General features: G+C 40.2%; 1 protein-coding gene and 1 long non-coding RNA gene across 4 annotated transcripts; both read right to left on the bottom strand.

Annotated features, from left to right (window-relative positions):
• Nucleotides 1–7,004: 7,004 nt before the first annotated feature.
• On the bottom strand, nucleotides 7,005–8,154 carry LOC103710121 (uncharacterized). Its single transcript, XR_001879630.4, has 3 exons — nucleotides 7,884–8,154; nucleotides 7,475–7,538; nucleotides 7,005–7,315 (listed from the first exon to the last, which is right to left on the bottom strand). It is a non-coding gene; the product is annotated as an uncharacterized LOC103710121 (long non-coding RNA).
• An 8,298-nt stretch (nucleotides 8,155–16,452) lies between these two features.
• On the bottom strand, nucleotides 16,453–21,416 carry LOC103710122 (putative galactinol--sucrose galactosyltransferase 6). 3 transcript variants are annotated; one of them, XM_088706281.1, is made up of 8 exons: nucleotides 20,961–21,416; nucleotides 20,799–20,853; nucleotides 19,986–20,248; nucleotides 18,657–19,754; nucleotides 18,359–18,568; nucleotides 18,113–18,247; nucleotides 17,662–17,971; nucleotides 16,453–17,524 (listed from the first exon to the last, which is right to left on the bottom strand). In XM_088706281.1, the coding sequence occupies exons 3-8, from the start codon at nucleotides 20,174–20,176 to the stop codon at nucleotides 17,144–17,146; spliced, it is 2,325 nt and encodes a 774-aa protein (XP_088562407.1). In that variant the 5' UTR covers nucleotides 20,177–20,248; nucleotides 20,799–20,853; nucleotides 20,961–21,416; the 3' UTR covers nucleotides 16,453–17,143. The 3 variants fall into 3 exon arrangements, with proteins under 3 accessions (XP_088562407.1, XP_088562405.1, XP_088562406.1); XM_088706279.2 differs by lacking the exon at nucleotides 20,799–20,853; XM_088706280.2 differs by lacking the exon at nucleotides 20,961–21,416 and having other exon boundaries at nucleotides 20,799–20,953.

The following is a 21,416-nucleotide window of genomic DNA, read 5'->3' on the forward strand; positions in this document are numbered from 1 at the left end:
GAGGCTTGCAGGTACTGGGAGAAGAAGGGAAAGAAAAGTCCTGGCAAAAGAACGGAAGAGACGGGAGAGGGGTGGAGTCTCTTCAAAGCGCCGTGGGAGGAGAGGAGTAATAATGGAAGGTAGCGTACGCGTGTTGAGGGAGACTGGTGATCCCCCAAAACCGCGTGAAATTATAATAACGGTCCATTCATTGATGAACGGACGGTGGCCTTCACGCCATCATCTATGATCTAACATTCTGAACGCCTCGCCAACCTCTGGGTTCTTGGACGATTGATTTATAATGGACCACTTTCTTTTCTAGAAGGCCTACTAACGAGTCAGTGGGCCTGAGCCTATTGAAAGAATAGCATAGAGGAATGGTTTATAAGACGCTGCCAATTACAAAGTAATTCTTCGTTCCACAGAATCATATAACTAAGTTTGATTCTGGATTAGTAACAAAGCTGACCAAGAAATATGTTGGAAGTAATTAAAACAGCAGAGGCTTTTAGAATATCCACGTCTGGACGCAGGTTTATATCTAATTTTCCAAATGGTTTGACAGTTGATCAGGGAACCCGTCTTGCTCCAAGAAACAGTCTTGTAACTTTCGTAGATGTTGTATCTCAAAGAAAATAAAAAGACTAAAAATAGAAATTGACCAAGTTAAATACTTTTTGGATGTTTATCTTGGTACTTTATATCTTCGGGTGCTTGGAATCCTGATTGAACTTTTTCAAAAGTTCGTGGGATGGATGAATATTGTCAATACTGCCACGCCCATTAATAGAATTGTTAGGGTTCTTGATCGCTTTCTCAGCCGGCCAATTTTGCTTTAACATTTTATGACTTTATAATCATTTTTATGTAGATGCTGAAAAAGTTGTTTGGATGGCGTTGGGAAACTGGTGCTGGATATCTCTCTCTCCCTGAATTTAAAATTGGATGCAAGACGTCAGTACTAGAGTCCAACAGGTTAGCTTCAACCGGAGGAATTATTTGGTCCTAATCCGAGGTGACGCTACAACAACATTTACAGCCGTCCCTTGAACCAGCCCAAGCAACCATGTAGCACCTTCATACCACAAAAATGGCCATTTGTCAGGGTAGCCACTCCTGAGTCTTGACCATGAAATCAGCTACCTTGTTCTCTCTCTCTTGGAATATATTTCTCCTGCACCATGCTCCATTGCTTTAGCTTAAATTAGCTCGAGTACAATTCCAAGTTTTGTCCCCTTAGTATTTTTTCAGGAAGAATAGGAGGGGACTTTTTAAGTCCCCACCTAATTTTAGAGCTACTTCATTTAGAAATTTTTGCATGTATATTCCTATAAATATGACCTATTACATATTGAACCCACCATTTGTATATATGCCCCTCAAATCATCCATGACTAAGAGATAACATTCAATTTATACTATAAAGAGCTATGTTTCTACCAAAGTTTTGCGGTGGAGCACTAATATGCAAATAAAGAAGAGCTTAGGGGACGATTTCAAAAATATCTTGATGTAATTTTGCAGTGGCATAATCTGGATTTTTCGAACAATTCATAACTTAAAGCTCATCAATGGAATTCATAACTTAATGATCAAGGATGCAAACATTTCTAATTTGCAGCAATGGCGTAATCCTTATTTGAGGCTCTCCATCATCCATTATTGTTTGGCCAAGGTCCGTGACAGGGCCATAGATATTTTTTGGGTACATCAATCCATGCTAGACGCGTACCAAAGCTCATATTACCCCGTGGGTCAGGATCGAGAACCACCACTGCCGAGCTGGCCATCGTTAGGGTCGGTTGGGGGCCTTGACCATAGAACCCCTTGGGAGGGAAGGAAGCACGCAACCTCCACCTATTTGTACCAAGTGGTGGATTAGAAACCTAGGATCGTCTGTTGTGCGGGGTTGCATCCAAAATGTTATGTGATCTCGATGGCTGCCAGATGGGTGGTTGTCAACAACAACGTGCAATGTATGGCACATAAAACTATTTTGTTTGATAGCTATCCATCTTCTGATAGTGATCATCGAACTCTGTACAACATTTTGTGAGATGCAAACTATGCACCAAAAATTTCCAGCTGAGAGGGCAAGGTTAGTAGGGGGGACGGAACATAGTCACACCCATCACCTTCAATTCTAATAGATGAAGGTTTTGCGTCATCACATAGTAGCATGTGACCTATGACCATGGGAGTGGGAGGCTGCCCATCCCCTCTCTCTCTCTCTCTCTCTCTCTCTCTCTCTCTCTCTCTATGGGGGACAAAATTTGGGTAAACACTTGTGTTAATTAACCAACCAAGACTATGTATATAGTAATGTACAGTTCACATGATTGGGCATGGGTCCAATGCCAGGAGTTCATAGATTATAACAAGGGTAGCACTTAAGTATCTTCTATGACCACTAAAAAAGATTTTAATTATCAACTCAGCCAACCAGAAAGTCTTCATTGGAGTCTATAATATTATTTTCCACACGATCTTGTGACATGCTAGATATAAGACCAGTACAGAAATAAACACTATTCGACCTAAGCTTAATGTAAATTTTTCATGAAAATGAACCTAGTCGGAATTGATACCACTCAATCATACAAAAGCACTGCTTGAATAAAACTTAATGCAAAAGATAATAGAGTTCCTCTAGAGTGTCACATGTAGCACATCATACCTCAAGGATGTTAAAGTTCAAATAATTAGGTTTGGTCATCACACCTCAAGGGCGTTAAAGGTCAGATAATTAGGTTTGGTTTTTGATGTGATCCAATTAGTCGTGAAACTATTAGATGGATCAGGTCCACCATGGACCTAGGATAAAATCACTCCATTTTCTCCCTCAATCTCCCTTTATATGTGTAATAGCAACACAAAAAAAGAAGGAAAGAGAAAAAAAAATAAAGTAATTTCATCCTAGATCCATGATGAACCTGGTCTACATAATAATTCCTCTAATTAGTTAGGTTTGAGCAATGTCGTCCTAACTCAAGCTTGCAAACAATATTGTTCCACCTTGGCCTCACCCAATGGTAAGGCAGTTGTCGAGATAATAAAAATATATGATGCAATTACTCTTTAGAAGGATACATTGGTATTGATAATATCACTTGATTATAACACTAGATGTTTCTTGAATGTAATCTGCATCGGAAATGCTTTATTATATTTGTGACAATTGCTACATGATAGATCCTGCATCCTATCACCCTTGCCTAAATTATGTATTTTATAATAGCATGGAGTTTCTATTGTATGCGCGAGATCGAGATTAGGCCCCCCCATATAGGTTTGTTTAAGTTACTGGCTGCAAGGCACATGCAAATGTGGTAATCACTGTTGTCTATGATTTAAATGTGTCTTTTATAATTAAGTTGCTATTCTCAAGATTCTACCATCAGAAGCTCTTATCTTTTTCTTAACTGATGGTCTCTTGTAATACATCAACTACTGAGAATCTCAGGAAAAGGAACTGGATAGCACCTATCAGCAATATACTCCGCTCTAAACATAAAGAAATGACCAATCACTCAATTTTAGAGTAAAGTTTTGTGAAAGGTATATGGAGACATTAATTTGGACATAAGCTCAAGATATTTGCCTCCCCCTTCTCCTCTCTTATCTTCGTGGGTGGATTGGAGAAGAGTTAGTGTTCGGAAAATTGTCGAGATACTTTGATCATGATCATTGGTTGGAGTATTTGGCTGGAAAATCAAATAAATTTTATGAATAGAACAGTTTAATCTTTAAACAGATTAAAGGAGCATCTAATAGAAAACCAAAGAGTATGGCACTTTGTATATGGAAGGCTAAACCTATTAATTTTTTGTCTCGCTTCGTCATCTCACTCTAACCTTATTAGTTAGAGCTTTTCCCTTATGTTTATTCTATTTTATTATCTCAATAGACCGGATTTACATGTTGCATGTAAACATTGAATAATAAGGCATTTACATGTACTATTTCATATTATGTGTTCTCTAAGCTAAAGTTGGGAGAGATTATGTTTGTCGCCTGACAAAGGAAAGTCCAATTTGCCATGCATTTGGTAGTTTAAGCTGTATGCAAGTTATGGAAGGTACTGCAAGCACATGTAAAAGAGGCATAAGGTGCAATATGTAAAACTAATAAAAGTACTTCCTTTTTTCTTGGGGAACAAATAGAAGTACTCTGTCATTGAAATTGGAAAGGAATGAAGTTGATATGAGAGTTGTATGCATTACAAAAAGGACAAAGTAGATAGAAGCATTAGAATACCCACTTATCAAAAAAATGGGCTCAGGTCAGGCTAGATGTTGACTAGAGCCCAAGTATGAGTCGGACAACAACGGTTGGGCTATAAGTGACGCTAGAAGGAGGCCACTCTTTTTTAGTTAAGAGAAGAAAAGAATGTACAAGGAGGTGATCAGTTCTTTATGAATAATAATGTATCAAGGTAGGCTGAGAATCAGTAGGATTACCTAATGTGTGCACCATCCATATTGTCCTCAACAAATCCACATAAACTTTTGGGACAGGAAATTGTTCAACTCAACTTTAATTTGTTTAATCAAGAAATGAAATTGTGCAACTGCTGCATGCTCGAAGGACAGAACTAAGTCTAGATCTTCGCATTCAAAGAGATCTGAACTTACTTTAATTTGTTTGATAAAGATATGAAATTGCGCAACTGTTGTGTGTTCTAAGGATGAAACTAAGTAGTCTAGATCTTCGCATTCAAATAAACTTGAACTTGTGGCAAAATAAAATCTCTATCTTGTTTATGAATAAACAATGCAAATAAACATGTAAAATGACAAACGACAATCATAAGTAGAGCAAGCACAATATAGTAGGTCTTGGGTTCTTTTTTTCTCCCGCAAATAACCACCGAGAGACATACCCAGCTCAACCATCCACCATCTCCAAAAAGTGGGACTAAATTTTTCCCCCACCCTAGATCATGTTAGAATTTCCAATATCAAGGAATGTTCCTTCATGATCTTAGTCACCTAAATAAGAAAAACATAATTTTTGGCGTATGATAGAGATCACTGTAATACAAAGGAGAGTCACCAAAATAAGGCTCAAAAGCCTTTCCCACTGATGCCTTTGGATAATTGGGTGTCGGGCAAGTTCACTGATTTGTGGAGAAGGATAAGAAAGCCAATAGCTGACCTTCTTCCTCCAGCTTCCCTGTCTAAAGAAATCTCCTCCCAAGACAATGGAGCTACTATATATATTGTAACTCTAAAAAAATAGAACAATTAATTATTCTAAAGATCGGGTGTGTTGGGGACGAGGATTTGTGAGGAAATCTTATACTCTGTAATTTCTAGTTTTCTATGGTAAACTTTTGCATTGTCTCTGCCTGTAAATAAGTTAATAAACCAAACCACCTAAATATTGTGTGCTCTTCATCTAAAAGTCGCTAAAAAAATCTTATCATATAAAATGTTTAGTTAGGGTGCTGAATATACTTGACCTCTATGGCGGACGTAACAATATTTTTGCTGCTTGTATTTTCATAATGGATGCTAATATAAGATTTTTAGAATTAATATGATCAACCATTTCTTCATTTATCTAGCCATCTTACATATGCTTGAGATTTCAATGCACATAAATACTTGGAGGAACTTATGACAACTAATTAAGAGTCCATCCTATTGCATCCAATGTCACTTGACAAATTGGAGACAAACCTTTTAAGAACACCAACTGGTTAAGTTATTGCAAGCCGCATGTTTCTTACTGATGGCAATGGGTTGTGCTGGATCGGACATATATCAGGTTTGTGTTAGCTCAACCTCTACCATCAAGGGCCAACTAGATGTGGTAAAAACATGCTTAGTGAAGCAGCACAAAGGTGGTTGAACAAGAAAAAGAGAATTATCAGTGCTACAAGGAGAACCCTAATAGCAAAGCTTGCTATTCTCCTTTTTTTTAAAAAAAAAAAAAAAAATTCCTCTTTTGACAAAAGTAGCTTATAAATTTGTACTATGATCTTTTTTTTATTATGAGACATACTTTGTTGAAAGAGTTTTTAAAAGAAAAGAAAAATTAAAGAATACAGTTATTTAAGATAAATTATGAAAACATCCTTTCTGAATACTAATTTTATGCTCCAATACTAAAGTTTTCTTGCTAAAGAAATACATGTTTAGAAGAGAAATGAAAAAAAAAAATGTTTAACTTACTAGGTTTCCTTCTAGTGACTTTCAGTAATTGTTTTTTATATAAATCTTTCATTCACTATTTTACTAGCTCTTTAAAACCATTTTCTCATGGAACATAATGAACTATGCTTACTTTCCTTTCTCCTTGCCTTTTCATCCACCGATGATATACTGAATGGGCAAATGAATATGTTGGCTGGTTTGCCAACTCCAAGTTCTACATAAATCCAAGATAACTTTTCATTCCATTATATATTTCTTCCCTATAAGGGGTGCAATATCGAAACAATTAGTTGGGATTGATATCTCCTTTTTGATGAATATTATAGGCTTAGTGATTGTGAATCACATAGTTGATTTTTCTATTTATCGACTATTTATTTGTTTGCTTGCTTGAGAAGTACTTAATTGATTAAGGGCTAGCTAATGTTAGTTATCATGACAGAGCTGTCCAAATTGCAGCAGTTGAAATTTAAAAGAAAACCTAACCTACCTACTAATAAAGTAGATCTCAAAATGACCCAATATTCTTCAATAGTTTCTCGAGAGAAATTATTCATGGATAGCGGCCGTGGAGATAGATCTAGGAAAGCTTCTTCTCTTTTTAGGTTAATACTACAATCAACCAACCTTTCTTACTAAAGGCTTGTGATGACATAGATATAAATAGCAAGATGGAGACAGATGATGTGCATTTTTATATTCTGATTTCGTTGTCAAAATTCATTCTGAACCAAAACAATCTTCGATCTTCATAGTATCTGAACTTGGCCATTATGTTATTTTAGCATGCTTAGCTACCTTCCACACACATTGAGTCACCAAACAATGTCCCAAATTTTCAATACATGGTGCACAATTAAGTGAAAATTTGAAGAACATTCGCCCATGATACACATTGTAGCATTTAGAATTCACAAAACTTTTGACAAGTATACATTGGTTACAAAGCACAATTGTGAGCAAACCCTTCTGAACTTAAAGAAGGCCAATAAGCACTTCTGTATCAAAAACAAGGGAGTGGAAAAATGATTCATCTGGCCTCATCGCTGAAAGAGAGATGGATGTCCCATATTCCATATGATTGCCTTTGTAGTAGATATCTGGTTTGGGATTGTTCTCTTTGATAGCTTTGATTAGATGGTTAAAACCATCAGATAGTCCAAGAATTATAACTGTGTGAGAAGACAGGAATCCATGTCAGTAAATAATAATTTATTACACACACTCACGCAAAAAACAAAAAATAGAGAGAAAGAAAGGCAAAAAAAAAAAGATCAGTGCACTGCTGCAAGTACGTGATTGTATGGCTATTTTAGGAAATCTTTCTTTACCTCGGTAGTTTTGATGGAAGATAAACTCTCCCAAAAGAGAGATCCATGAATAAATTCCCATCAGCTGCACATGAAGTATAAGGAGCAAGAAGAATAATTAGAATTTGGAAGGGAAAGAAAAAGGTTTTGATTTGAAGTTTCATCATGAGGGCATCTTTTCTTTCTTTCATCATGAAAGAGATGCCCCCATCCTTCAACAAGACAAAACATCCAGAACTGCACACATGCCCCATCCAAGGACCGATGGAACAACAGATGAAATGAGATCTAATAATTATTTAATTCCAGCATGTGTTTGGAATTCTCCCAAACATGGATAGATCTGAAAGAAAAGATGTGTGTGTGAGGGACTGCGTGTGCGTGTGTGTGTGTGTGTGAGAGAGAGAGAGAGAGGAGCATGGAACACTACTTCTTAACAAAGGAGATGAATAGAACTGAGAGCCTTCAGAACTTCTTCTTCATTGGTCTCGCTCTGTAATTTCCCACAGCTTTATTGAACTGCAACTCAAAGCACCTAGCATACAAGGATGGATGCAGTTCAAGAAAGCTGTGGAAGACTACAAAGAGGGCCAGAGAGAGAGAGAGGGAGAGAGAGAGAGGTTGAGAAGCGGAGGAAGAACGGAAGTTATGGCTTAAGGCCAAGGTTGGATAGGCTTGGACGAAGGGAAGAGGAGAGGTCTATTTATAGACGAGGAGAGGTAGGGGAAGGGGTTCGTGGGGTTGGGTGAAAACTAAGGAACCAATCCCGAGAAGAATTTAGGCCTGAACCGAACTCAGCTCCCTTTTCTTCCTATTAAAAAAAAAAAAGAAGGCATACACTACACACATAGAGCTTTTTTTTTAATTAAAGAAAAAAAAAGGTTGCACCATTAGAAAGGTGATGGAAGACTTTTGGGTCATCAAGGGAGACTTTAGTAATAAGAGTGCCGACATTATCAACTTGTTTTATGAGAATTATCAAGTGCAAAGTGGGGTTAATTTGTTGGCTGTAGCAGTGGCTGAGAGGAGGCCAGATAAACAAATCCAGCATGCTCTCATGTGAGCCTCCACGTTTATACAACGTTACAGCAGAGCACACTTTGTCCTATCAAACATTAAATATGAAATTATAAAATCTCACAGTACTAGGTAATAAGTGCATTCTGATTCAATTTTCCCAATTCGAACTTGATCCAACCTAAAGTGCAAGCATGCAAGTCGCGTGTCCTAGTCCGATGCTGGCACAAGATCCTAATCCAATAGAGATGAATCCAAGCAACTTCTAAAGAGCATAATTAGCTTCTAGTAGAAAATCTTGCTTGAAAAAATGAGTGTCCTAAATCAAGATCCTATTGGAACAAAACTTACAGGGGAGACTTAATCAAACTTGAGATTTAGGCTAATGCTGACTTAGATTCAACCTAGTTCGATTAAATCCCGGGCTCCACTCAAAGATGACTTGGAAAACAAACTTGATCCAATCCGATCCATCGAATTGCACATCCAATACTAATGATGTCAAGTAGACATGGATCTTGCTAAGACATTGGGGGAAGGTGCACCTTTGATTAGCTGCAAAGCTAGAGGAGTACATAATTAATGTACAGGAGAAGAAGAAGATGTATGAGGCTGGCAGAATTTAGCATGTATTATTCTTGGCAACAAACACGCATTCCATCCCATGCACAAATCTCGAGGCCTTCTCAGTTTTCCAGAGTTCCTCCACTCCCCCACCTCGGAAATCCGTGCGCAGCGGAAGTCGGACGCTGTCAGATCCCTCGGGAACTCAACGCACACAACCATACACAAAGAAGAAAGCTCATGGATTGCGAGGGTGTTGATACCTCCAACGCGGCAGCCGGATCAGACGGCGACGGTGGGCCGGAAGGGGAACATCGCTCTGACCCACAATTAACCTTTTCCGTTGCTTAACTATTAATTAATTAAAGACCCTCTCTTGCTCCATTAAGTAACTAATAAACAATTACTTGCTTTGTATTAGGAACAAACAAAGGTTTTAGGTGGATCTGCTCACCTCCCACGTTACGTTGGAGCCACCACCGCCGGCCGACACATGGGGGCATGTGAGGGTGGGCCCGGGGGCCCACAACTTTGCCCTCTTTATTTAGAAAGATGAAGAGAGAGAAAGAGAGGTGTGAAATCTCACTCCGTTTATTTCGGACGGAGGTCGAGTGGTCGGGCGGAAGTGGCAGACACTTCGGCTTGGTTCGGCGCGCGCGGAGCACCCGACTCGAGGTCCGGCCTAAGGTACTAATTAACGGCCGTTATAACGGTTTTGTGCTCTTCCGCGTTTTTTTTTTAAAAGCAGATCACTATTTCCTTATATAATAAAAATAGTAACGGTTATTCAATCAGTTTAGGTCTGCAACTGAATAATAATAGGCAATAACAATAAATTGGTATCTTGTTTGCTTTTTGCTTAAGTCATTGTTCACAGGATGAAAGAAGTTTTTTTTTTCTGCCATGTATAAAAATCTGAATTAAAATTATTTTAGTTAGATAAATAATAATAGTAGTAAATAATAATTATTTAAAATTTTATATGATGAAAGGTTTCTGAAACTTTACGGATGCTATTATATTGTGATAATTATTCAATATAACTTTTAAGTTTGAGTTTTTGAAATATTACTTAATACCAATATGGCGTAGTGCTTGATAATATTATATGGTAACCAGTATTTTGTAACATTTTTTTCTTGTTAAAAATGATTTTAGGAGAGATATTTTAGGCCTCCTGAGCCTTATAATATTCTATTGTCCCACACCCGACACCAATAGCTGGGTTTGTCGATTTAATTTACCAACAACTTCAACAAAAATTTGGGGCCATGTGAATTTGATTTGTCAACAACCATATGACTATTTTTTGCTTAGGAGGTGTGTAGCATGTCGTGGCATAGGTTGGCCTAATGTGGTGCGTTCTAGATTTTATTAACATGTCTTTGGCTTTAAAAAATCTAAATATTCTTGTCAAATATTTTTAAAAAGCTTTGAAATTTTAGTGATTTAAAGGACATGCAATTTGTTGGACCTAGCTTGGTCAATGCTCATCATTCGTATGATTTAACACCTTGCAATCAACTCAACCTTAGCCCCCACTATGTTATTCTAAATCTTTTCATGGCCACTATAGGTAAATCTTTTTCTCTCTTTGTTTATTTTGCTAATCTTGATGAGTCCATTATTACACTCTCCTAATTGGGCTAAGTAAACGGAGAACATGTTTTCTTGGGTAAGATATGTTTAACATTTCTTTATGTTGGCTTGTTGGAGGACTCCATGATTGCTCTCTTCTAGTTGGTCTAAATGAATAGAGAACATGATATCTTGGCTAAATTGTGTTCAAGATATCTTTGTGCTGGCTTGCACTAGGTCAGCATTCCAACTAGAAATGTTTAGGTATTTAACTTAAACATCTATAATGGAAAGGTGATGTGACAAATCAAAAATCTCAATAATTTAAAGGAATTATTTATAAATAGTAGTTTGCTAGTAAAATTGTCGTTTTGGAGTTCAACCACAGTTCGTAACAAGGAAATGCTGCACTCATTAGGAATTTCTTACAAATTCCGTACCTACACCAGCTTTCTAAGTGCTCTTACTCTGATTGTTCTGTGACTCATGCTTCTTTTCAATGACACGTAAATTATCAGATCCTATCCTACTAGTACGAGTGAGTACATAGCAGACGACCACAAGCCTCTCTTGAGCTCACTCTTAATTAATTTAGGTAACTAGGAGTTAAACTACCATCTTACTTGTGTTGAGTGCACTTAGATGATACCCTTCTTTTGCACAATACTAATAATTTTGTCCCAAATTTTGTCATTGTTCTTAAACAAGTCACATGTGCCAACTAGAAGGAATCAGTTGCATGTTTGCTTAACAAAATAGGTACTTTTGCATCCTCTTATATGTCGCAGTTGATAAATTAAAGATGCCATCCACCTCTCGCAGTTGACTCTTGCTTGTGAGGAAAATATAGACTCTAGCTAGTCCACTGAGCAGTTTCTTTATATATATTATTAGTAACTTATACATACATTATATACTTCTTTTATCTCAGTTTTGACAACCGCACGTATTTGGAGATATCAGTAGAAAATATCGAATATCAATTTATTCTCAAAAAAGAATACCAAAATCAATAACGCGATTTTATCTAAATTATTTTGAATGAGACAATATTTCAATATATATTATCTTGCCATTTGCAAAATCATTCAACACTTTTCTCCTTTTCTCTTGATTAATCGATGCATCCTTTCACCTTCATCTTGATTGCCAACCGAGATGACTAAGCTATCAATCTTTGTGTACCCTATTTAATGAACCGAATTCCCCGAAAAGTTCGACCATATGGCCATTCTGTATCTTGTCAAATTAAATTATCTAAAAGAAAATCTATGGAGCTACATCTTAACCCTACTTTTAGGTTTTAGCTTCTTCTCTTTCAGTTACTTCTTAGTCATACAAAGGATTCTAAGATTTAAGGATTGAATAGGCATACATGCAGAGGAGGGGCAGGAGGAACATTGCAGCAGAAAAGGAGACTGGACATATAGAAGCCAAAGCAATCTCATTCTCTGGTAACTTTGATTTCCAACTAGAAAAATGGCCAAGGAGCACATCATCTGTAAAGCGGCATAAACGACAGCACAGCTTATTCTCCTTGTGCAAGCGCACGTTATTCTCTTCATGGCCAGAACAGTGAAAGATAACCATATTTGTCATGTAGCACGACATGGGTGTTTATGCTTTAGCGGACAGGCCATTTAACTATGGATTGGCATGTTCCTCATCTTACCATATAATAAACTATAAGGAGGACCACTACTTGCCCATCTTATAATTAAAGGTGGCCATCACTGGTTACGCCCCTTCTTGCACTTCTGCTTTTAATCCGACTCCTAGCAGCAAAATTTGAGGTTGTTTCTCTTTTGGCCGAACCAAAGATCAGTGGTTTGGCAGGCTGGTGAAAGATAAACTATTGAAGTCCAAATATGGGGATGCACCATTCGATACTAATAACCTTCTCCAAAGAGAGGAGTAGTGTGAAGTCATTGTCTAGTTCATTAGACTAGAGAAATGCTAAATTAAGTGCAAAGCAAAAGATTTTTTTGAAATAAACAGTAGAGCAGATTGGTAAGCATAAAGGATCACAAGAAGCATTCAAAACCCTTCCATCATTCATAATTCATTCTCCATCGCAACCTTGCGGTCTCGCCGTGTTGAAGTGATCGATCAGGCGATGCAACAGGTCAAGATGAAGAACTCTAAAAGTAGTTCCAAGTGAATGTCGAATTAATGTTGCAATTGCATGGCCAGTCTAGTTTAAAACCATCATCCATGCCAATTGCACTTGTAGCACCAACTCCTCCCCCTCTCGAACGCCATGACGTTTATATTCCTCACATGCAAAGTCCAAATCTAATACTGTAACAAATAAGTCTAACGCAAGAAAAGTTACAGAGATGGTGTATAACTACTCTCTGATGGCTTTGCTTTTAAGAATGACTCTACTATCTCATAGTGAAGTTGACATTGAAAGCTACTTGGTGATTTCTCTTCTTTTGTGAATGTGGGCTTGTTCTAACCACCTGACTTCCTAACCCTATTTCCAAGAGACTCGAACTTGGAATCACCTTCGCAAAACATGAGCTAAGGAGAGGGGGTTCGTACCTGCAGATCCACATCCCACATTGGCTGCTTCTCAACTTGATTTCACTGGCTCAATTACCTGGCTCTAAATACTTTGGGAATCACCTCCCAATTTCAAATCAGGAATCTCTGCATGGGTGCATCGATCCGCTGGACTGTAGACAAAGTCATATATCAAGAGTTTTCTACTAGGATGCGCATATATATGAGTTGCTTCCAAAGCTCAATCGTGAGGTAATCTTCACTTTCTTTCTCAAGTTTCTTTCCCTCGCAGAGAGGATGAGACATGCATTCTTTACTTGGCGTAAATTCTTGCCCATCACTTTCTCCCTTCAAATGATTGCACAATGCTTCCAAGGCCAACTGCCATGTCCTTCAACACACGGTAAGGTCCCTGCCTATAATGGCAACAAGAGTAGGTCTGTCGGCCCCTTAATTTAATATGGGCCAAAGTGTGAAATTCTCATGTAGAGTATAACTGTGGCAAGCTTCATGAGAGACCTTGAGGATTAATCCAACATAAGTAAGGCCAGATTTTGTGGGAGCATGGACTCTTGATGATGCGATGTTCTCTGTTCTGAATAGGCAGCGGAATGGCCATTGCATTTGCCACCTTATGCTTTTCCCTCGGCCACCTGAAAATTCCCGGAGGGATGTACTCCATGGTACTGCCTCAAGGTGGTTGTTTTGTTGGCTCGGTTAACGACACAAAGAAGTGGGGGAAAACTGGTGCCCATCCTCTGAAGGCTGTGGTGGTGCAGTCAAGTCATCACTCATGCAGGAGTTTGGTTTATTGATGAGGACGCATGAAGCAGACAGGATTGTCAACATTGCTACAGCTCAGAAATGTATGGAGGAGTTACATCATGCAAGGTCCACAATCCCCACTAAATTCGTCTTCAGGCAATCCCTAAAAGATACACTGCTACTCATCTATAACTCATTATTACTTTTTTCCTTCTCTCTTTCTTTCTTTTTTCTCTTAAATCTTAATGATTTAGCTTTTTTTTATTTCTTGGGTAATCTGGAAATGACCATCCCTGCAGCCACTAGTTATATCTTTCAGCTACAAGCTCAGAACTATCACAGGACATAAGTTGTGATTCAAGAAAATGGAATCCTGCAAAACTAGTCCCCATCTCTTCCCTTCACCCGAGCAGTATGAGCAAGTCTGTCGGCTGCCTTGGCCTCCACATTTGCACAACTGCACATAAATGTCATACATGTCCGGCGAGGCAATCCATAATCTCCCATAAACTAGCAGGGCAAGCAAACCATCTAGATCAAGCATTGATGTGCAAGGTCGGCCGCCCCATCATATAATGAGAAATGAGTGTCGAAAACCTATAATTAAGGAATCGGCATTTTTCCTAGACATCTAAATTCCATGTCGATAAAGGTCGCACCAAATGATCTTCTTAAGCATCGTGCGTGGTGTATTTTTCCTAAAACATTTCAAAAAAAAAGAAGAAAAGAAGCAAGAAATAGCAGTGTATTTCTTTTTTTAATATATACTTAAAATAAAAAAATAAAATATTTTTAAAAAAATAATTTTTTTTAAAAAAAGCAGTGTTGCATCCAGCTTATTGTGAATCGCTACTAAATATCTGCAGTATGTTATACACCTACATCTTTGGGCCCATGCCTGATCAGTATTCAGAATGTTCGACCCAACTTCATCAGATTAGGACTGCCCCAAAATACCGTTGACTCACTCGGCTGGTGTTCGGTTGGATCGTGCTAAGTGGATCAGCTCAAGTTTCTCCATTGTGAATTTGATCGCGGTGTCAATATGAAAGCATGAAGCTTATGACTCTTCTCAAACTCTAAGACCAAAAGAATAACATATATAAGAAAGGAATATGGAAACATGCATGGCTAAATTGAGTTCAGCCAATATAATAATGCATGAAGGAGTCAATAACAATTGCCTATTCCTCTGGGCTTTTGGAATACCAAGCTTTGCTTGGGAGATGCTGGCTCAATTTCTTCTGCTTCCTCTCCTAACATGAACACAAACTGGTGTTGGAAGTTGAATTGCTTTCCCAAGCTGCAGCTTTTCCTCTGGCATCTCTTTCTAGACCGTCTTCCTACTGTTGATTGCTTTGTTGCTTTGGCATGGGCATTGGTAATGATGAAGACCTCCAACATGCTCTGTCCACACTAAGGAAGAAGTTTGGGTTAGGCAATGTTCTTGGTATACATCTTTCTATTGGTGCTCAAGGGGTGAGTTTCTCTGGTTGGCCAGGAGTAAAGCTGTGTGTTTCCTAGTAGAGTGCCTTCTCCTGTACAGTAGTTAGGCAAGCTGTTACAGTGACTCAGAAATATGTCACCTTCTATCTCCAATCTATGGGAGTGGATTGGACGATGGAAGGTGCATTCTAGCAACAAGAATGAGGGTAGCAAAGAGATGAGCTCTCTTCGAGGAGTCCAGATCCTCTAAAATGCATGTTTTTGCAGCAGGCTGTGCATCTTTGGATAAGCAACAAGCCGCCAACCTCGGAAATGGATGGTTGTTGCCTCTCATGTTGGCATCCAAACATAGTAGGTTGAGATCTGAGGGACAACCTTCCATTTATAGGATAGACAACATATTGCCTATCCAAACAGGGACGGCTCTCTATGGTACAAAACATGCATTGCAGAGGATCTCAACTCTTTTTCAAGTCCTTACAAATAAATTATAAGAGAGATGAGTCAGAGACCTAAATATAAATATTGTAAAATGTAAGGATTAAGGATTGGTTTTCTGAAATTAACTTTCCATCCTTACGTTTAATTTATCCAAATCTGGCATATGTTCTCTAGTCCTTTGATCATTTAAGGCTTAGGTTTAGATATCGATTTTGATTATTGGAGTCAGTTTAGGTTTAATTTTATCCACTTCATCCAATCTTTTTCTTTCCTTTTTTCATTTGACATGTGATCTGTCCTTCAGCAATTTATATGTTTTGACTGTTATTATACCGAACGTACCTTTCTTTTTAGCTTCTAAAAATCTTAGAGTTGCACTGTTCAATTGCTGAGACTCTAGTCCCCTTCAGATTAGGGAATTATCATGTTCACCTATCAATTCATTTTGGATTTAACATTCCCATCCTAAACCGTTAGGTTGGAAGCCAACTTCTCATCATCAGTTGATTCTGTATCATTCATTGAAAAAAAAAAAAAAACAAAGAAAGGAAGGAAAGGCAACTACACTATTTATATTATCAAGGTTCCGATGCTTAGGAATGCATCATCGAAAATTCGAACCCAGAGTCTCTACTTGCTAGCTAGAGAAATATAACGATTGAAAGATATTGCAATTCATGTAAAAAAGAAATTTTTCATCATTACCCTCTCCTTCTAGTACGACTACAAAACATACCACCTATCTGGCCAACATTAATGAGATGATTGAAGAAACTCTTCGGGAAGAACCATGCTAACTGATATAAGCCTGCAGCAGCAGCTTAAACTTCATGCTCTTAGGTATCTTCTGGGCTGAAAATATTTGATCATAACTTCTTCCTATCATAATAGAGAGTTAAAAGACATTATTTCCCAGCCAAGGATGTGTCATTGCCAACCTGCTGATCCAGGATGGTTGTTCTTGTGATACTTCCCTCAGATTACCTTGGATCAAATAAGACATCCTTGATGGTTAGATTTGGATGCTCAACCCAGTCCACCAAGTTCTGCAGCGTTGAAAGCCAACTTAAGTTCATAGAAGAGTCATGCTGCACAAAGGTAGTGACCTATTCTTCAGTCCACAAAAGAACAAGTACTTTTTTCTTCACCACTTCATTTGCAGTTGACAGAAATATTCTAATTTACAAAGAAAAGAATGACTCAACGCCACCAGCTATTGTTAATGAAGAAGCGGGAATTTTGCATCTAAATGCAATCCCTCTGAATGCCCCATTAGCTATAAATCAATCAATTTTGCCCATCCAATGAATCTCATCAATCCAATGAAATGCACTTGTATTCCCTAAGAGAAGAATGTAACATAACATCTGACTACAGTTCAATCACTACTTTGTGAACTCCCTTGTTGCCCTCAGGCATGTTCTCTAACTGGAGAGTCAGAAACCCAGATGAGGGATCATAAGAGAACTCAGCATCCGCATAGCCCAACATACACTTCCTCGGTTCAACCGAACAGTAAGCTCCTAATCTCCCACATCCCCTGACCTCCATGCAAATCAAGGCCACAGCATCGCCACTTCCATTCTCCATTGAGCTCATCGGGGCTCCATTCATCTCCCCTGAAAACGTGGAATCCAGTTCTAAAATGTTGGCACCGCCCAAAATATGGTATGTGAGGCCATCAACTGCTCCTCCAGCATTGAACATGTCCACAAGACCAAGTGGTGCAAATCTAAATCCAGGTATCAAATCCTGCATTACAATTATATGGAGTCAGAAGATGGTACTTTGCCCTAAAAAATGTCGAGACAACTGAAACCAAGAGTCGCATGATAGACCAACCCCGTTCCCAAAAGTGCACCTGTAAGGGAAGGAAGAATTTGACAGACCTTAATGGGGGACACGGTGAAGATATCATGTTCTAAAACCTTCAATGAGACGGGCATTACTGCATCGTGAGGAAGGACCACCAGTTGGCCATCTCTGTGGCGGTAGACAATACAATCACCATTCCAATCATGGTCGGTAGCAGCCTCCGAGATGAGATGAACATCACTTCCTTTCACTGCACAAGATAGAGCATCTGATCCAGTATGGTGGAAAATGTTCTTCTTCTCTGTCGAGCTCCATGCCGCACCTTGGCAGTTGTACACACCAAGGACACTGGTGAATTTGTTCATGTTCCATATCTTGAGCAAGCTAAACAAACGAAGCAAATAATCAGAATTCAACAATACATTCAACCAAGATCACATGACAAAAGAGATCAATTTATAGTAAAATGTGAAATAAGACATGATGAATGAAACCAAGTTTACAGTAAGAGTAATCAGTGTATACCTAACGCCATCACGAGCTGGGTCCGAGAAGAGGCAGTCTTGTGTAGGACGACCAGGCAATCGAGCACGAAGAATGGTGCCATCGGGCAAGACCAATTTCCTCAACAACTCGAAGTTGTGCTTTCCAGGAGCATCACTGTATGATCAAAAGTTTGAAAACATATTAGATAAAGAAGTAGAAGTTCAGCTTAATTTTTGCTACAGATGCAACTTTAAGTTGCTGACAAAATTGAGTTCCAATTCCCACCTGACATAGATCGGTCCGCCACTGATTGCCCGAGCAGAGGCATGGTATTCGGCTGCAGGGTGGAGAGAATGGAACATGTCCCAATCAGGGAGCATGAACTCGCTGACGAAGACACTGTTGTAAGCCACTGAGGCAACGTGAATGGTATGCGAGACAGGGTCCCTCGGATAGAAGTCATCCGATGCCCTCGCCACCGCTGTTTGCTTCGAGCTGCATTTTTACCATCAAAAGGACCACTTCAATTAGAAACCGGCCGCCAACATATCATAATTCAGAAGAGAAGGCAATGAAGGCTCACCGGTAGAGGGCGTCGGTGCTCTGACTCATGCATGCAATGCAGCCATTATCAGGGAAATTCTTGGCAACCGATGCATCGAGGGCCTGGTGGTACTGCTGTGTGAGCTCCACCCTCCCACCGAGCCCGGCCCCAAGGGTCTCCAGGATGCACTGGGCATCCACCTTGACCCCATCCACCCCCGCCGCAGCCAAGTAGCTGTGCAGCTCATTGTAGAACTTGTACACCCTCTTCGGGTTGACGAGCCCCAGTCCCTGCAAGGTAATGGCATCTGTCGTCAACCACGGCTCATTCTCCGCCACCCCGGGTGATATCTTCGGGTACTGCATCTTTGATCCATACTCCTCCATCCCTTCCACCCCAGGCCGCACGCCTCCCCAGTAACCAGTGATGGCATGCCACACGTAGACATACTTGAGCCCATAATTGTTCTTCGCCGTCCCAACAACTGTCTTGATCCCTGCCGCAGGGTCCTCCATGCTCTGGAATTTCTTGTTCTCCTTAATGCCGGTCAGCCGGAGCAAAGAATTGGGCTTCCCTGATTCTTCTTGGGGCTCGTCGGAGCCGACCGACTGCCACCCATCATCGATGATGACGAACTTGGGGGGAACACCGCCGGCGGAGAGGCTGCGAAGGCCAGCCTCGACACCCTCCTGGGTGACCTCCTGGTAGAAGGCGTCCCAGGTGCACCACCCAAAGTAGTCCACGATGCCTGGGAGCTTCTTCTCGGGCCGCTGGCGGAAGGTCTTGAGGTGGTGCTTGACGGCAGCAACGGCGCCAGAGATGGCGGCGAAGGGGTCGGCGACAGCGGTGCCAACGAAGAGGGCATGGGAGAAGGTGGCTGACCGGGTGCCGGCGTCGCCGCTCTCCAGGCAGAGCTCCAGCTCGTCGCGGGGGTTGCCCTGGAGGCAGGCACGGAAGGGGCCCTCGACGAGGGGGAGGAGGACCGTGTACACTGTCTCCTCACCGTCGAGGGGGGAGCCGTCCTTGGATTCAAGGAGGAGGAATTGGGTCTCATGGGGGATGTCCCTCCCCTTGTCCCCCATCTTTTGAGCCATCCACCATAGCTTGAATCTAAAGCTCGCCATGAATCGAACATCCCTGGAATTTGATCACAATCCAATAAAAGTTGAACACAGAGAAGAGCAAAACAATCAGAAAGACGGGATTTTTTTTTTTATTTTTTCAACACTAGTTAATAGTTAATCGATTGGTTATCCTGGTGAATCGACAAGAACCAAAGAAATTGACAAATTTGAAGAGAAGAGCAATGAAGAAAAGAAGGAAAAATCCTTTTCTTTTACAGTAATTAATGGTTGATCGGTGGGTTACCTGAGGGTTCCAAGAGGGAGGACATGACGGCAGCTGGGCTCGGTGAACTGGGCGCCGAGGAAGATGCCGTCGACAGGGCCGGAGCTGGCGGCGGAGGTGGAGACGACTGCGTCGGGAACGCCGGAGAGGATCGTGTGGCCCCTGATGACCAGCTTCCCATCGGATATCCGAACCGACGGAGTGATCGTCATCTCTCCTTCCTCCCCTTTCTCTTATTCTTCCTTTCTTGCCTTCCCTACGAGAAACGATCCCAACCCGGATCCCTACAACGTGTCCAAAGATCAAAACCGTAAGAAAAATATGAGCAACATACGATTTTTAATCGGAAAAGAAGTTAAAAAGTCTAACCTTGAAAAGAAAAAAAAATGAAGAAAAAAGAACCTACGTTAAAAGGAAATACAAGTAAAAGAAAAACAATTTTGAAAAGAGAGAGAAAAAGATATAGTAAAATGGTGGATGAAGAACGGGAAACAGAACGATTTCTTATATCTTCCTTGCTTGATCTGGCGTACGAGCTTCGAAGACAAAAATATTGCAAGGAAAAAATAATCAACAAGGGAGAAAACGAGATTAAACGGGAAACCGAGAAGATATCGAAGCATTGGCAAAAAAAAAAAAAAGAGTTAACAATAAAACAGGAGAAAGATCCCATCTTTACCGTAAAAACGTAATAAAAATCCAATTTTGAAGGCCAAAACGCAATAAAGAAAAAAAAAATCAAACGAAAAAAAAAGTAGGAAAAAAATAAAAGCAAAAATCCGATTAGTCTTGAACGAAAAGGAGAAACAGGGGATGGAGAAAACTAATATCTACCTTGCTGCTTGAGGAAGTGGAAGAGCTACAACGAATTGAAGAAGATGATTTAAAACTAAACCAGACGAATAACAACAGATTAAGCAAAAAAACATGAAATCAAACCAAGAGGAAGAGGACGAATTAGTGAATAGATATATCGATGAATCAAAGAATGAATACCAGAAAAGAGGAGTCTTCGTCTTCGTGGGTAGGAGAGCAAGATAACTTGGCGAAGACGAGAAGGCCAGGAACGACGATGATGATGGGAGGAATGGGCGAGGGGGAGGAGAATTTATGGCGAGAGGAGAAGGGGAGAGAAGGCGCCAGTTGAGCCCACGGGTTGTACAGGTGGTGCTCCCCATGGTTAAAAAAATGGAGCTTTGAGCCCGTCTCTACTCTTCTCTCTCGGGATCGAACCGCCTCTCTGTCTCTCCAGCGCGATTACGAGACGGGCACGAAACGAAACGACGAACAGCGGATGGGAACGGGAGATCCGATTGGGTGAGAACGGCACGTCAGATCCACGTCGTGGTCGTGGGGCCCAGAAGCGGCGGAGACGCGGAATCTTGAGACTTTCTCCTCCATTTTGGGGGAAGCGCGTATCCTGCACGTGCACCACGGGGCGGTGCACCACGC

The sequence above is a fragment of the Phoenix dactylifera genome, chromosome 11 (assembly GCF_051530095.1).
Source record: "Phoenix dactylifera cultivar Ajwa chromosome 11, Ajwa_hap1_PhDact_Kaust_v1.1, whole genome shotgun sequence".
Taxonomy (NCBI): domain Eukaryota; kingdom Viridiplantae; phylum Streptophyta; class Magnoliopsida; order Arecales; family Arecaceae; genus Phoenix; species Phoenix dactylifera.

Coding starts and splice junctions, on each gene's coding strand:
- LOC103710122 (XM_088706279.2), bottom strand. CDS start 20,176: ATGACGATCACTCCGTCGGTTCGGATATCCGATGGGAAGCTGGTCATC. Junction 18,248..18,358: donor GGCGGACCGATCTATGTCAG/GTGGGAATTGGA, acceptor TTGATCATACAG/TGATGCTCCTGGAAAGCACA. Junction 17,972..18,112: donor CCAGCTCGTGATGGCGTTAG/GTATACACTGAT, acceptor TCGTTTGTTTAG/CTTGCTCAAGATATGGAACA.